General features: G+C 47.7%; 1 protein-coding gene across 1 annotated transcript; it reads right to left on the bottom strand.

Annotated features, from left to right (window-relative positions):
* Window positions 1–203: 203 nt before the first annotated feature.
* LOC119154915 (perilipin-3-like) lies at window positions 204–3,776 on the bottom strand. Its single transcript, XM_037402923.1, has 7 exons — window positions 3,705–3,776; window positions 2,763–2,958; window positions 1,854–1,936; window positions 1,366–1,621; window positions 978–1,177; window positions 727–855; window positions 204–614 (listed from the first exon to the last, which is right to left on the bottom strand). The coding sequence occupies exons 1-7, from the start codon at window positions 3,774–3,776 to the stop codon at window positions 204–206; spliced, it is 1,347 nt and encodes a 448-aa protein (XP_037258820.1).
* Between the last annotated feature and the right edge of the window lie 12,309 nt (window positions 3,777–16,085).

Below are 16,085 nucleotides of genomic sequence, written 5' to 3'. Positions count from 1 at the left end.
TGAGCAGTGCCCACTCTTGCCATCTTTCTCCAAGAGACACTAGAGACAGTAAGTATTTTTGCCTGCAGTAGTTTTATTTTAAGTAGTTATGACCCATCACAAGCAGCTTTTAGGAAGCCAATTCCTTACATTGTATACTAGCTGAGGGTTTAAGACCAACAGCAGTCATCAGTGTTGGTTTTTTTGGGGTGTTTTGTTTTTTTTTACATGAGGGTGGTAGAGGCCTCATGATGCCCTGCTCCTGCTGCCTCTATCTCCTTCTCCTGCAAAGGTTCATCCTCCTGCAATGTTTCCTCCTCCTCCCTGGGGCAGAAGGGTCCTACCAGCCAGGACAGAGGTATGTTGCTCTTCAGGTAGTCTAGCAGCTCCTCCATGTACTCCTGGATCACAGCCAGCTTCCTCTGGCTCTGGGTCAAGACACTGCTGGACAAGTCCTGGAGAGAGTTTGCTGCCAAGAAAGCAGTGTGAAGCTCCTCTATGGCTCTAAAAGATTGTTTCACCTTATCCTGAAGGTTTGAGGGAAGGCCTTTGATCACAGACACTGTTCTACAACAGGTGATTTGCAGGTGCTGTGTGATAGTGCATGCCATGAGCAGGGCCAGAGACTCCAGCTCCTGGAGGAGGCAGGAAGGGCAAGATCAGGGAGTTAGAGAAAGCCAACACCACAAAGATTGAAAAAGTCAGGGGGATGCCCAGAGCCCTTTGCTTCTCTCCCCAGGGAGATACCTCTGGCTCTGCAGAACTTTCATGTCCACTCTCTTGGGAAGACTTCATACCCCAGTCCAGCCACATCTGGTGTAGTTTCTTCTGCCCCTCCTGAAGCTTTTGATTAAATCCCTGCTTCAACACCTCAATCTGTGGCAGGGGAAGATCAGAGCATCAAGACAGACAAAACAGCACGGCTCCATCATAGTACTGAAGTTGAAGCCAAGCCAACAATTCTGTTCCCTCCTTCCAGGAAACCAGGCTCTACCTACCAGTTCAATGACACAGTGAAGCTGTGTGAGGGCCTCCCGCATGCCCTGCCAGACCTGCTTCAGTTTGGCTGTTGACTGCAAGTAGGCAAACGGGCGAAGTTCGTCAGGGAGAGACCCCAGCCGCACAAAGTACCTCCTCTTCTCCTGCTGCTGCTCCACAGACATCATGTCTGCACCGTCCTCAGATGCTGCCAGTTTGGCTGAGGAAAGAGACAGTATCTGTAAGTGGCTGACCAGAGTAAACAAGTATCAGGAGACCTCAGACTAGGAGCCTCCAGCATGGCATTTCCCATTAGCCCTTTTCCAGAGTAGTGGGGTGAGGAACGGGGCCGACTGTCCCCAGTTTGATGGCTCCCGTTACAAATAGTCACCTATACCATTTCCTTACCTAGTTCCTCATTTCCAATAGGAAGGGAGTTGTCTTCTGCTCTCCCCAGCACAGCTTCTGCTCCACTTACAGCCCCCTGGCCCACTCTGGAGTCCATAGCCATCCCCACACTGCTGGCCACTGCAGATCTGGCCGCCTCCATGCCACTCTCCAGAGTCTCCTTTGTTACACCCATCACCTCTGCCACTTTGCTGCTCACAGCACCCTTTGCATCAGCCACTCTGGATGATACCAGCTCTTTTGTGTCAGAGATAATCTGTGGAAGAGAAAGTTTATGTCAGATAAGGGATTGGGTTATGCAGTACACTACAATTCTGAATTGCACCAGGAGGATGATTAGCACAGTGTCTACAAAGTATTTACTCCTGTAGGGGTTTGTACCATGTGCCTGGCAGTAGTTTGTTCCTCACACAAGAGCCTACTTCACTTCCACAGTTAGAAACCCTGCCCCTCTGCCAGCCAGGGACAGCATGGCCTTTGATTCTTACCTGTTCCACTGGCTTTTGAAGGAGTTGGAGTTTTCCACCTAGTTCATCCAGACACTTGGAGGCATGCTCACCTGCTGCAGCAACTGAAAAAGAAGTGTCAAAACTTGTTTTTCCTGCAGTTCCATCTCAGTTTCTACCTTCCCAAACATGCTGCTCTGCAGGGAGCCTAGATCAAAGCTGCAATTCAGATCGCCACACCAGGTGTGTTGAAAACAGAATTTGTAGACAGCTCATCTTTGTTCCCTCAGATCTGTTCACTTTGGCAGCAGCCACTTCCCACTTCCATAGACATGCCACCTACATGGGGTCCCTCCTGCAGCTTCTTGAGCCCTCAACTAACTAGATGCACAGTCCCCATCTCTGCCCAAGCCCCCACATTCCAAGGATCACCCAGCTGACAGGAGGGGGGATGCTCACTCTGGGCTTAGAGCAAACTCAGGCCTGACACACCAACTGTTCCATCAGACACTTGTTGTCAGGTATAGCCCTTATCTCTCCAGGAGTTTAGAGCTTCTTCTCAGATGCCCCAGTCATATCCTTTAAGGGCCATGGCAAACAGGACCTTTAGATGTAAGAGTCCAAAAGGCAGCTTTTTCCTGTAACCACCATCAGCTTGTAGGAATCCAACTATAAGCACCTGCTACCTAATACTTTGGACCTTGTAAGATCACTTTTAGGGAAGTCAACATCAGAGACAGGTCCTGGTCCTCCAGGGAATAACTCTCCATCACACTACTTGGACTAGGACTGAGCTTTTTTTTTTTTTGCCTTACTTTTAAGCCAGGAGTTGTCCTTTTAGTATGGTGATGGAGAGGTGCATTTCTACATCCTAGGACTCCTTCCAGAGCTGGAAGGAGCCAGAGAACCCCTCACAGGCAGGTGCAAACCTGCCCTTCCACAGGCGATTACCATGAGGTTCCAGTGTAGTCAGAACTGGTTGCACGCAGCTGGCTGTGGCTTCAGTCACACTCTTCACTCCTTTCTCTGCTGCATCACACAGAGATCCGATGTAGGGGTGGTTCACCTTTGTCGAGGCATAAACCGCAGAAGCCATGTCACAGGCAGAGCTGACCAAGGTCATGTTAGCCACCTGGTTTACTGCATCCTAGAAGATGAAAAAAAGCCATGAAGCTTGCAAACATGACCCTGAGCTTCCTACACAGTTTTGCTCCAAACCTTCCTGTTCAAGTCACCTAACCTGGTTAGGAAGCAAGGCTTGCTTTGCTTGGCCACTTGCTTTAAATATCTACAGCTCAGTTGTGAAACAAGCTGCGGAGCACCGACACTTATGGCTGGCCCATTCTAGAATGGTCTTCCTCTAGCACAGTGCTGCCCAAGGGACAGCTGAGTCCATGGGCAACCTCAGTACCCATATCCAGCTCCAGTGCCTTTGGTATGGCTATTGAGCAAGCTAATACCCTGGGAAAAGCTTCCAACAGGGTCAAACAAGTTTTAAGTTGACAGACTTTACACTAGTCTGCAAGAAGCATGCTGCTGGTCATGGGAGCACAGCAAGTGTGGCAGGTTTCAGGGCTGCTGAAACATGGAAGCCTTTCCATAGAAGCACCGCCTGCAGCAAGCCAGGATCTTCACTACAGAGGTAGAGAAAGATATCTCCTAGCCAAGAACCAGGCTGTTTTGCTTAGCCTAGGAGGCTACCTGCAGGGTCTTCAGGCCTACTCTTTTGGCTGTGCTGTCTCCCAAGTTTCCAGAGAAGCTGTAAGGCACAGCTTGAGCCGAGGACACGCACCTCCCTTTGTAGAAGCTGAGCTTCCCCAACCACAGCAGGGCCACCCCCACACACTGGCACCCAGGAGCTGCCACCCCTTACACCTCACATGGAGCACCTACCTGCTGCTCCTCTTCCTGCACCTCCAGGGAGGTCTTGGCAGCTTCCTCTTTGTCAGGTATAGCTGAGGCCATTGCAGCTGAAATGCAAGTAGCACCATGGGGTTAGGAAAAGAAAAGCAGCCAGTGAGCCTCCACAGGAATTCCCCTTCCAGGGGACACCCCTCTCTAAACTCATTAGAGGGAGAAGTTTCTTTACTACCCATGGAAGTAAGACCCCTAAAAACAAGCCTCTTCCCATGACAGAAAGAAGAAATCTGTTACTTGCAAAGCCACCTGGTACTTATGTTTCACGTAGTTTATGAAAGTCAGATAAATGAGAACAGAGTCTTTGCTTGCCCAGACAAGTTCTCAGAGACATCATAGGACTTATTACCAGTAAGCTTAGAAAAGGCACTGGGTACCTCCTTCTTCCCCACTAAGGCTTTGAGGAAGTCTTGCACTAGAAAGATAGTGACAACAGAACCAGTGAGGAAAAAAAAATAATCAGCTCAAGAAGCTTCCCTACTGCTGTTAGTATGCCCCAGCCAGAACCAGCTTTTCACTCCAAACCAGCACAGGCTGCATCTAACCTTTGCAGACAGGACCACAAGCAACCTTATGCTAAAACTAATTCCATTCTATAATTAAGCCAAGTAAGAAACATCTAAATGTGAACCAGGAATTCATAGAACAATTGCAACCTTAACACCTGAAAACTCTTCCAAAAAAAAAAAAAAACAACTTGACAACAGTACCTTTTTGCCCTGTTGAAGAGAAGCAAAGAAGCACCAAACACCACACTCCATCAGCCCCACTCTGACTCTTTATACTGGCTGGGGCAGTGGGGCGAGGCAGGACCCCCAGTGACTGACAGCTCTGGGAAGCAGCAGAAAGGAGCCTGTCTCTGTCCTGGCCAATTAGAGGTGGAATGAGCCAGAGATGGGCCCTGCTGTGGCTCATTAATTACTCTGTGATCAGGCACACCTGATCACACCCTGTTTCTCAGGGGCACATTTAATGGTAAACCCAGTGTTAGAAAAAGGGAAAAAAAACCCCACTTTTGAATGACCTTGGCTGCACAAAGATCACAGTGTCATGCATTTTTCTGGATAATGAGTTTGGATGCTTGTGAGGCTGCAAAATAAGCCTGTTGTAATGGACATGAAACTGCTGGCAAACATGATGCTGGAGGCTAATCCAGTAAATCTATAGGTTTTGACATATCATCTCTCATCAGAGCTTGCCATCACCGTAATAAAGAACACGAGAGCAATCAGAGTCTAAATCCCTCTGTATGCTCCCTTGTGTTGTTTCTGCAAAAGAGGAAAAATATCCTCCAAGTACGAACTGTCCTCCAGACAAGCCCTGAAGCAGAGGTAAACACCACGTCAGAGAATCCATCATCTCAGAACACCTTGAGGAAGAAGCAGTGTTTGTGCTGTTTGCCTTGAGGTCTATCTTTCACTTTCTGTTTTGGACTGTGACAGCAGCATCCCTGAAATACATCATCCTCCTGCACAAGGAGCCGTGCAGTGGCTCCCACTGCTCCTCACATCCCCAGCCAGGAATGCCACATGTGCCGCAGAGGCAGTCTATCAGGGGGAGAGCCTAGGCTGAGTCGTAGGATGTTGAATGGAGGAGTTAAGGTGAGTAGGTCCTCCACTTAGAGCTCTTGGTAAGGCTTTGGGTGATCAGACCCATAATGGTTCATTGCCTCATACAGGGCCCTTGGTGTCCTGAGCTGTTCATGCAGTCTTCTCTGCCTGAAGTGAGTCTCCTGAGGATGTTTACATGAGAAATTGGATTTTGAACCTGTGGAAATGGGAGCTACCACTGCTTCCAACCATCTTTCAGAAGATGAGCTTCCTTGGGCTCATTAGTAGAGCACAAGCCTTCAGAGGACCCTAGCCTCGCTCAGGACGGGGGCTACTTCTGCTGTTCCACAGCCACCAGTACACAGGAGCAGTGAAGGACTGATCCCAAAGCCCTGCAGGTTTCCCAGAAAATAAAGAGGCATCAATGTTTCTGCCCCTGGCCTGTGCTTGAGCTGCTGTGCAGTTGAAGATCTCCCTCATAGCTCCCCTTAGCTGCCATCAGAGGCAAGAAGTTACAGTCACAAAGAGACGGGTGCATTGGCTTGGCAGCACCTGGGCTCCTGCAGAAAACCTCTCAAAACCACGCTGACTTCCAAGGAACTGCTGCTACCCTCTCTTGCACCCTCCCATTGCCATATGTTTTTCACAGCTCTTTCTGAAAGCGGAATGTTTTGCTAAGCCCCCTTGGCAGGAGAAATCTCACAGAGAGGTAGGGAAGAGCAAGCAATTTTGTGTTACGGGTCTGCTGCTGTTAGTCACCAAGAGGCACGTCCTAGTGTTTTGTGTCACGGGGGGAACAGAGCCTGGAAATTGCTGTTCAGATCCTTTGTAGGACTGACTGGGCCTTTCTGTCTCGGGAAGATGTAATGAGTGTGATAGCTGTCAGCCTGCTGCGGAGCTTAGTGTAATTGCTGTACAGCTGGGTTTCAACAGCTGAGTAGTTACGGTGATAACCACCCCTGCTGCCGACGCTGCATGGCACCTGTGTTTTAAGGAAGGTGAAGACCAACAGTCCAAAACAAAGGGAGACACTGCAAAAATCAGAGGAGGGAGTTTCTGATGCCAGGGATTACCCACAGCAAACTTATTGTGGTTTAACGGGTAATGTTTTTTCCTCTCTTTTAGCAGGGCTGAAGAAAGGGGAAGTAAAGATGTGAAGCGGTAGCCAGTGTGGGCGTTAACTGCCATTTCTCCTGTAGTCCACACAGTTAATGCAGAGACTAGAAAAGCTGATGGTGGTGAGCTGAGGTGGAGAACCTTTTCCTGCCTGATCACTGATGGTCAATGGGAAAACCTATGCCAATCCCTGGGGCTGGAGCCGGCGCTACAGAGACTGCACCCAGCTCCGTGGCAGGCTGCTGCAACGGTCAGCAGGCTCGAGAGTGGTTCTCCCACAGGTGGACTATCTCTGAAGGACTGGTCAACACCAAACATGTTGCTCTTGGGGGGAGATTAGCGCTTTTAAAATGAAAACGTGGGTGGTGTTGGTGAAATGCAGTAATTGATTGAGCAATACTTGGTCTCCAAAACTGAGTATCATCCATTAATAGGTACTATGAATTGTCCCAGCCTGGGGTGGGAAAGGTCAACGCAGCAACAGTAATACAACAGAAATCCAAAAAGTAGAGACCTTCTTCCCATCTGCTTTACCCTGGGCCTGCTGAGAGTGTGTTGCAAGTACTGCTAAATCCCTATAACTACAATTTCCAAGAGACTAGTGGGAGGACAGAGAGCTGAGCCTTGGTAAGCTGCCTGGCCATTTCAGCTTTTCCAAGGTATGAAAGGTGGTGGCTGTTTTTTCTTTTCCTGGTGAAACTCATCTTAACCACGCTGGACAAGGAAGAAAACGGCACTGCATTACAACAGCTAAGCTAGAAATGACCATCTTCCTAATGCTGCTGGATCAGCCTGGCCCTGTTCTTCACACCTGGACAAACTCTGCATCAGCGGGCCTGTTCCTGGTAATGGATCTGCTCTTGGCTCAGAGGGCACGGCAGATAAGGATGTCTCTGTGAAGTACTGCGTAAAAGTCCCTTCCTGCACAAGGTAAGCAAAACATGCTCATCTTTGCGTGTGCTGTCAGGGTTATTCTGGCTCTTGCCTCTGAAAGTGTGGCAGAGCCTCTCGCGGGCAAGAGACGTGGGCTGGGAGTGATCGGAGAGCTGTATTGAGATCAGCTGGGAAAGCCAGCGCCTCTGAGAAGGACACGGAGAGGTGCTCCAGCGATCTGGGTGTCCCTGCACGGGCAGGGATGCCGGCTCAGGTGTGTCTGTGGGTTGGCAGCCGGGTTCTCAGCTCTCTGTGCCTCTGCAGCCAAAACCTTCTTGGGGATGCATGTCTGTGTGCGTGGCTGGGGGGGTCTCCCTATTTGCTGCTGAGACCACCTATTGTAAAGAAAAGACATTACCCAAGGTGGGGACAGGGAGAACACAGGTGCTGCTGTGCTGTGGAGGGCACAGGCTGAGTGTAAATCCTGTACAGCAGTTATGGGAGGCAACCGATCCAACAGGTTCTGACAGCTGCTCCAGTTGGTGCTAGAGAAATCAGCAAGTCAACCAGCTCCATCAGTCTAAGAGGGTCACAGGCAACAGTTTATTCTGTCTTTGTATTACATGGCAAGCATTTGCACCGGCTGCAAATGAATTGCTGTTTCTGTGCTCGTTACTGCACTGATGTTTGAGGACCACAGAGCTATTGTGGAAGAGCAGGGCTCCAGCCAAGGCAGAGGAGAGCCTGGGATGCTGTATCCATGACAACAGCTCCTTCCACTTTCAGTCATACGACACTAATTAGAGGTCCTCTTCCCAGTGCTAATGATGGGAATAGGGAGGCCAGAGCACTGGGCTGGACTTTGGGACTGTAGGACTCTGTCCTCAGTTCTGCCAGCTGCCTGTGGGGTGACTTTCTCTGAGACTGTTGAGCTCTGTGTCTTGGTTTCTCCATCTTTAAAATGGCGATCATGATCTTGACCTTTTTCCACAACATGCTTTGTGATCTGCTGATGAAAAGTGCCAGGTGACAGCAAGGGATTACTGATACTAAACTTCACACTTACCATTAGAAAGGCAGCTCCTGCTCAAGTCAAGCCACCATCCCCTTAACCAGAGACACAGAGTTTGTCTGTGCCGACCTGGCCAGCACCAGTTTCCAAGTCCTTGGGTCTGATCCCCTCCAGGAGGAGGAGGCGGCACATTCAGTCTCTGCTGTGGTGATGTGCCTGTGCAGGAGCACAACTTGAGCCTGTAAGCAGAGCGTCAGGAGGGCAACATGGGTTCCGCTGCCCATCAAGTCTTGTTCCTTCTCCTGAGACCTGGGCGGATTACATAAAGCACCTGTACGAAATAGGTGCCCACCCCCTGTGAAGTGCCACCAGCTGCCTTCCAGCAGCACCCCTTGGGCCAGGACTTCCAGGCAGGAGCCACTGGGCAACTCCTAGCTGACATAGGCGATAGCAGGTTACCATGGGAGACCATCCAGGCCCCTCCAGCAGCATCCTTAGAGGCTGATGCCTGGCTAACTGTGCTGGGCTTCAGTGTGGGAAATGGATCTGGAGGACTCGCACGATGTGTGTGCTCGGAGGGGTTATTGCTTTTCAGTGAAACAAAACAGGAGGTCTGGGTGCACCTCTGCTTTACAGTGCACTTGCTTAGATTTCAATCATCTTTCAATCTCTTTCAATCACCTGTGTATTGTGTGATCAGCAGGTATCCTAGGACCAATGTTTGAAGATGGTGCCCACCAAGCTTCCAGAAACACCCCTCAGAAGTATCATTTGCAGTCCCGTCCACAGAAAGAAACTGGAGCTTGAAATACATACATAGCAGGGAAGAATAGGCTCTAGCAGCACATTTTGAAAGTCAGTGCTTTAGGCAATCTCCTTAGCAGCTTGTTAGATGTTTTGTAAGTGTCCTTCCCAGCTCCAGAAGAAATAATACTACTAATGATCGTGTCAGATACAAAATAATTTCACAGCCTTTTTTGTCTGCAAGTTTTCTGGTTTCAATAAATCACGTACCCTTCTATGCAACTGAAGGAATCCAAACCCCATAGTACAGACAGCTTGGCTAGCAAAAACAAAAAAAGGACACCAGGGCCATCTTTTCCTGCATTAGTTCCAGCCTATACTCTGTTTGCCTTGGTGAGTCAGGCACTTGCTGAGCCGTGACACTTTCTCATTAGCACGGCCGAGTGCTCTCTGGGATCCCGGGGGAGATGTTAGTTTGAAGCATGGAAAAGCATCATAAGGGGATTGGCGCACACCTGCATGTCTCACTGGTCTGCAATGTGGACCAGTGTCCCCGAGACAGCTGGTGAACACCCAGGCTCTCCCAGGGCCATGGAAGCCGTGGCAGGACAGATACCCCTTCAAGCAGGGAAGCAATTTGCATGTCTGATGTATTTGGGGAGTGTTTTAACCAGTGAACTGTGGGAACCGTTAAGCTCCTGGCAAATACTCCAGTGCTCAGGATGATTTTCCTTGTGAACATAACCACACCTGAATGATTGCATCAATCCGCCACGAAAAGCTCTCCTGCTAGCGCATCCTTGGGGACGGCGGAGATGAAGCTGGGCAGAAAGGACACAAGTGCTTTTGTGTCTTCTACCCAACAACACACCAGTGAGAGTTTTACTTCTTTAATTTTAAAGACAGAATATCATATAGGTGAAGTGGCAAACCCATTTCACACTTCTCCCTTGGAATGGTTAGTTTATTTCTAACAAAATAATTGCAACTCAGGCTAGATTTATTTGAAATACTTAGAAAAAGGTACTAAAAACTCACATTGCCAGGAGTCCTTTGAAACTCCCTGTTGAGTTTTCACTGTGGGTGATGAAGGAAAGGTCCCCAAAATGTCTGTTTAAAAAAAAAAAAATGCAATGAAAAGAGCAGAGGATAATGAATCTTCAGTGTTCAATGCGGTTGCAGACCACGAATAAATAACTTGCACTGCTAGATCAATCTTCATATGTTGGCTGCATTCATCTACTCTCTTTGTTCTGAATAATACAAAACACCACTCCAGACTCTTGCAGAAAGCAGGCCAAGGCCAACAGCTCTCCAGCATAGAGTTTTGGGCCTCCAGTGGTCTGTAAAGCACTTGAGTAGGGTGAGAGCCTCCTCTTCTCCTTCTCCTGCTCCTCCCTTGCAGATGCTCCCTCCTGCTCAGTCCAGCTCGTTACATGTGCTGTTTCGGGCTGGGTAGAGCTGCTCTGTCTGCGCTGATGGATGAGAGAGGACCAAAGCCTGCAGAAGGAGGAGCACGAGCCTGTGTGTCCCCTGACCACTCACAGTCCCCAGACACCAGGGCTGATGAAGCAGACTTATGTCTCGTGATTAATTGCAGATCCTGGCTGAGCTTCATCTGGAATTTGTACACTCTCCAGACAATTCTCAGGTGTCTGCTAGACTCTGAGCTCACACGATGATCTTTCCATCAGTTAGGATACTTACACTACCTACTTCTTATTCAGTTGCCTATTTTTCCCCATTTTGTAAGAATTTAATTACCTCTGAAACCTCTTCCCCGCTCTGTAAGATTTGGTTGAAATTTAGCCAATGGATTCAGAAACTACAGTGTAGGGACAATTTAAAAACCCAAAGGGAGATTGTTAAGCTGCAATGTGAAATAATGCATAATCCATGCGAGTTTAACTTATCCACAGCACTTACAATTTCCCCCTGTATGCTAACTGATGTAATTTTGAGCAATTTATTCCAATCCTGTACATCCCCTCTTTTTTCATGGAACTGTCTGAAGTACCAGACACCACCCTGTAGATGTTCCCCCCTCGAGACCTGCCAGGGGACCCCACACCAGGCAGAGCAGCAGCCTCAGCTCACAGTCTTTTCAATGTGTCTGCAGAGTAAAAAATGCAATTCAAACACAAAACAAAAGGTCAGAAACAAGAAAGCATGTGATTAACTAAATTTACATTTTTCTGTATGGATATTTAATCTCTTAATTGTTAAAGCTGTACCTGAACCCCTGGGCTTTGCCATAGAGGGAAGTGGGCAACTCAAGTGTAATGATCTTCTTTGGGACATCTTCATCTTCCGCCTGCGTGTTTTCCCCCGCACTGCTCAGTGCCTAAGCTTTGGGTCTTATCTTTCTTATTCCCATGGTGCAAGTCGTGATGAACCCCCCATAAGGTCCCAGTTCCCTTCAGCCATGGCCACTGTCTCAGTCAGCCTGTCCCCCACATCGCTCCACCATAGACCGTGGATAATGTGAGCTTATTCTTTATGGTAGGAAAGATTCCCAGCAACTGCAGGCTGAGATTGGTAAGAATGACTGGTTGGGGCAATTTGGTGTTTGGAATCCCCTCATATATTGTCTTTTTTGGAAAGCACCTGACCTTTAGTGTCCTTCAAATTGTCTTCCTACTGTACCATTGGCTGATCCCAAATGGATGTCTGTCTTCCACATAGCATGGCTTGAGGCTTTCATGAGATAGTGATGATGCAATATACACTCCTCGAGGACTGCAAGGGTTATTTTATAGAGGAGAATCTGTGTCATACTTCTTGGGCAGGGAGACCATGTAAATGGGTCTGAACGAAGCTTGTCCAGAGCCAGCTGAATTCTAGCTGCAAACGTACACGCTGAGGCTTCAGACTTCCATAGAGTACTTGCAAAGTGTTGCCACCATTTAAGTGCTGTTAGTAGATTAATTTCACTGTGGTTCAATTTGCACTTTAATGACATCAGGGTTAGAATGGATTACAGCCATTTCATCTGGCCTCCAGCTTGAACTACTGGCACCCAGTGTTATTCACCGAATTCCACAAACATTCTAGGAATATCACTGGTATGCAAACAGCAGCCTGTGGACTGTCCCAGTTATTCTGCATTTGAATTTCAGAACTGGTGACCTGAGGGGCAAAATAGTTTAAATGCTTGGTTTTGCAAATAAGCATCCAATCTCATGTGGCTGTGTGATGCCAGGCAATCAAGATTGTTTATAAATGTAGAAATATTATGGAAGAACACTGATGAAATCAAAGGCAACTTGACTGTAACAGTTGCATGTTGTTTTCCCCATCTGCCAACAACTTTTTTAATTGGTTGGCTTGTTTGTTTTATTGTGGAAGTTAATTTTAAAGATGTTGCAGGGGAAATGTATGTGTCTACACTGCGGGGTCACCTACATTTAAACTGATCCCTCCGCTACTAACAGTGCATTTAGCAGCAGCCCCATTCCAGAGCCAGTGCCCATGCTGCTGTGGCTTTGTGGCCATCCCTGCACCCACATCCTCGAGGATATCTGGCTCAGCTCTGCCTCTGGGAGAAGGTGCATTTCCCTCCTCCTGCTGTAAATCTCCTTTCTGAGCCATCTGTGGAGGCTCACAGCTCCAGTGATGGCCGTGGGGAGCCGTGGCCAAGAACTCCTCTCCCAGCTTCCACAGAATTGCTGTTTCCTGTGGCAGACTTTTCTAGAAATCTCTACATTTCAGGGACACATGCTGCAGCTCTGTTTGTAACTCATGACTTGCTGGTGTTTTATTCAACTGCATGCTCTCAAGTAGCCTTTGTTTGCATTATTATCTGGAGCAGTGTGATATGACTCTTATAAAAATAGCACAGAAATAAGGTTTGATCTCTCTCCAACTACAGAGATAATTGTGAGCTGTTTGCTTGCACGATTTTCCTAGTCAGTTGTTATAGCTATTTTAAAATTATTCTTTCAGAACTATTTTTTTTTCTGATGGGGTCACCAAGATTGGTGGTAAATCTTGATACACCTATCAAAACACTTTTTTTTTTCACTGACAGAACATTTTGTATTAGATGTTGTAGCATTAGTGTATTTTAATATGTATCCCTTTCTTTTTCCATTCTTTAAAGTAGTTTGGAGGATACAATTTTCAAATCTTTTATTGTACATCCTTTATAAAAGTGTCTCCATAGCTGCTTCTTTATTTCTTTTTTTTTTTTTTTTTTTTTTAAATCAGATTTCTTTCTGATAGGATCAGATCTGAAATCATTTGTTATGTTCCTTGCATTTTTCGTTTCTGGTCAGGCATTGCTTTTTAGTTTCTGTGGGGGTTTTGAGGCTTTTGTGCTTCTTTTCTCCCCTTTTAATATAGATTCTGATGTTTGTCAGACCATTTTATTTCTGGCATCTTTGTTCTCTGCTTTATTTGATCTTTTCTGTTGGTGCTTTCCTGCAAGTTTTCTAAAGGAATTTCTTTAATTTCCAGTTGATGTACTTTCTCTAAGTACTCTTGACATGGAAGAATAGCAGAAGAAACATTGTAGACTTTATGCTGGTTTGACAGTCTAATAGGAGATAGAAATAAACTACACACCAAAAGGGGGAAAGCAATTCCTTGTAAATATTACAGGTGCGTTGTAATGGAAAGATAACACACCTGACAAATACAAGTGAGTGACTTGCAAAGGAGAAGGGCACCAGGCTGTGGGTACAGCCAAGCCAGCATGGGAACATAAATTAGTTGCTTGGTAGAGTGAGTCTCCAGGAAGAAGAAACGGAGACACCTCCACCAGTTTCTGGCTGTGAGAGGTGATGTATGGTGTACCCGGGTCCAGGTAAAGATGGGTCTCTTTACTGTATAGCCGCGAGAATTCAGAAAGAGGGTCTTGCCATACACCAGAGTGAAAATCCAAGTGTAAATTGTCCAGCCTCTGAACAGTGATGTGAAAAATCAACCAGCCGTTTAGAAAAACTTACCTCGCTGCTGAGGAAGGCTGGAATGGATAGCACTCAGCTGCTGCCGTTTACATTTCTCACGTTCTGCTTGCTTCATCAATTTCTTACAACCCTCATTGCTTAGGCTGGATCTTTTCTTGATGCCACTGTACACCACCCCAGCTGGGGACTCACAGAGGGGCTCTCATGAGCCAATTCTGCTCTAATTTAATCATTGAAATCTGTAGTTATGGTGCCGAAGCCTAGCTGGGAGTTGAGGCCGTGGTGTGCTGTGCTCACACACACAGTCCAAAGCAAGAAGTGACACTGATGCAAAAACCTTCCAGCTGGGGAGAGGGGGGGCAGCAAACGGGAGAAATGTCAGAAAACCACGAGATAGTGCTGATAAAACTAGTCAGAATTTCTGCTGCATGGCAGGGGGCTTTGCAACATCCCAGCCAAGTTGAGGTATCAAGCTGGGGACAGCATCACATCCCATCAGCGAGCTGTGAGAGGCGCAGGGTGAGGTGACAGTCTGGGAAGTGCCCTGGAAGGACAGGAATTCAGGGCAGTTTGCATGTGCTGACTCTAGAGTAGCAAAGCAAAAAACCACCTAGCCAGGAAAAGTGTGCAACTTCTTGCTTTTTTTCCAAAATACTGAACTTTCCCTTGGGAAGTATTGGCAAAGCCATCCCTGGCCACCACCTCTCCGGAGGCCCCTGGCTCAGAGACGCTTGTTTTCAATGATTCCAACCTCTGTCTCTAGAAAGGGGAAAGCCCCATAGGCCCAAAAGGAAAAACTGAGTAGCGATACAACCTTTTAAAAGGAATATGCTTTCTGTGTAAGGAAATGAAGCTAGCCTCGGAGAAATTGTTCCCCAAAGAACAGGAATGTGACGAAACCTTTCCTCCAAGTTCCCAAGAATCACTGCCACCAGGTAACACGTGCTAGGAAGTGGGCACAGCCCCATTCCAACCGCTTTCTCATTTATGAGCCCGTTTGAAGAACCTTCTAACTTGGGGAAGGAACAAAGGAGGGGAGGACAGGAATGTGTAACACTTGGGAATGCTACTGAAAGATGTCACTTGCAAATGGTCTCTTATCTCACAGGTGACCCTCTTCATCACCCAGGAGTCCAAGATTTCAATTGAACTAATTTTAATGTTGAGAGGCTTCTGAGATTAACAGCCTAAATTGTCCGTGGTCTCCTTCTCCCAGCTCTTTGCCACATCACACTGAGAGCAAGGATTTACGGAAGCACAGCTGGCACGAGGCCCCAGCCATCCTCTGAGCTTCGGCAATGCCCAGAAAAACAAACGCTGGCAGAAAATATATTTCCTGGAGGATAAAGAAGCTGGCCCATAAGTCTCAAAGCGGGAACTGCTCTGCAAATATGGAGCCACAGAGATATTCGGCTTGCAGAAATATTGCAGGAGGGAGTGCAGTTGTTCAGAGGGTTTTGGGGGTGGGGGTGCATGGGTTTTTTCTACAAAACCTCAGTGCTTAGCATATGTTTTCAAAGCCCCTGCACTGGTAGAGTTGCTTGTGGCTCACAGTCATCTGCGGAGAGCTGGATAGCAGCTGTCCTTCTTGCATGAGAGGGAGCAGAGGGGAAAGAGATGTCTGCATGGCAGACCTTGACGTGTCCTGCACAGCAACAGATTGCCTAGGCTGTATTATTAAAATGATAACAATAATACCATGCATTGGCTGTGAGCTAGCCCAGCCACACGTGGATGCACATCACTTCATTTGCAAGAGGGCTCTCCTGGTTATGCATTTATGCTTCCAGCCTCTGCACTGCCATGTGGCCAGCAATGACTGGGTGAAAAATACCTTTGCAGAGCTGCAGACTGAGAGTTTCATGGGGAAGGTGCCCCTGGGAAGGGGTCTGGCACCACAGTTGCTCATGGTGGCAACAGGCTGGCTAAAGTTGAGCAGCTACAGAGTCTTTCCTCACCTCCTGCAGCACAAGGGGTGGGAACTTTGCTGCCCTTTTCTCCAAGCAAGGACCCCAGCCAGCCCAGACCTGCTCTGCTCATGATAACTCAAGGATCCTTGGATCTCCCAACGCTGAGGCAATCTCCCCTCTCCCCCAGCCTCCTTCCTCAGATGTCACTTACCTGTGTTATACCTCCCCAACCATCCCCCAAG

Source organism: Falco rusticolus, chromosome 10, assembly GCF_015220075.1.
Source record: "Falco rusticolus isolate bFalRus1 chromosome 10, bFalRus1.pri, whole genome shotgun sequence".
Taxonomy (NCBI): Eukaryota; Metazoa; Chordata; class Aves; order Falconiformes; family Falconidae; genus Falco; species Falco rusticolus.
Note: the sequence above shows the minus strand (reverse complement) of the source record. Positions and strands in the feature narration are given on the sequence as shown.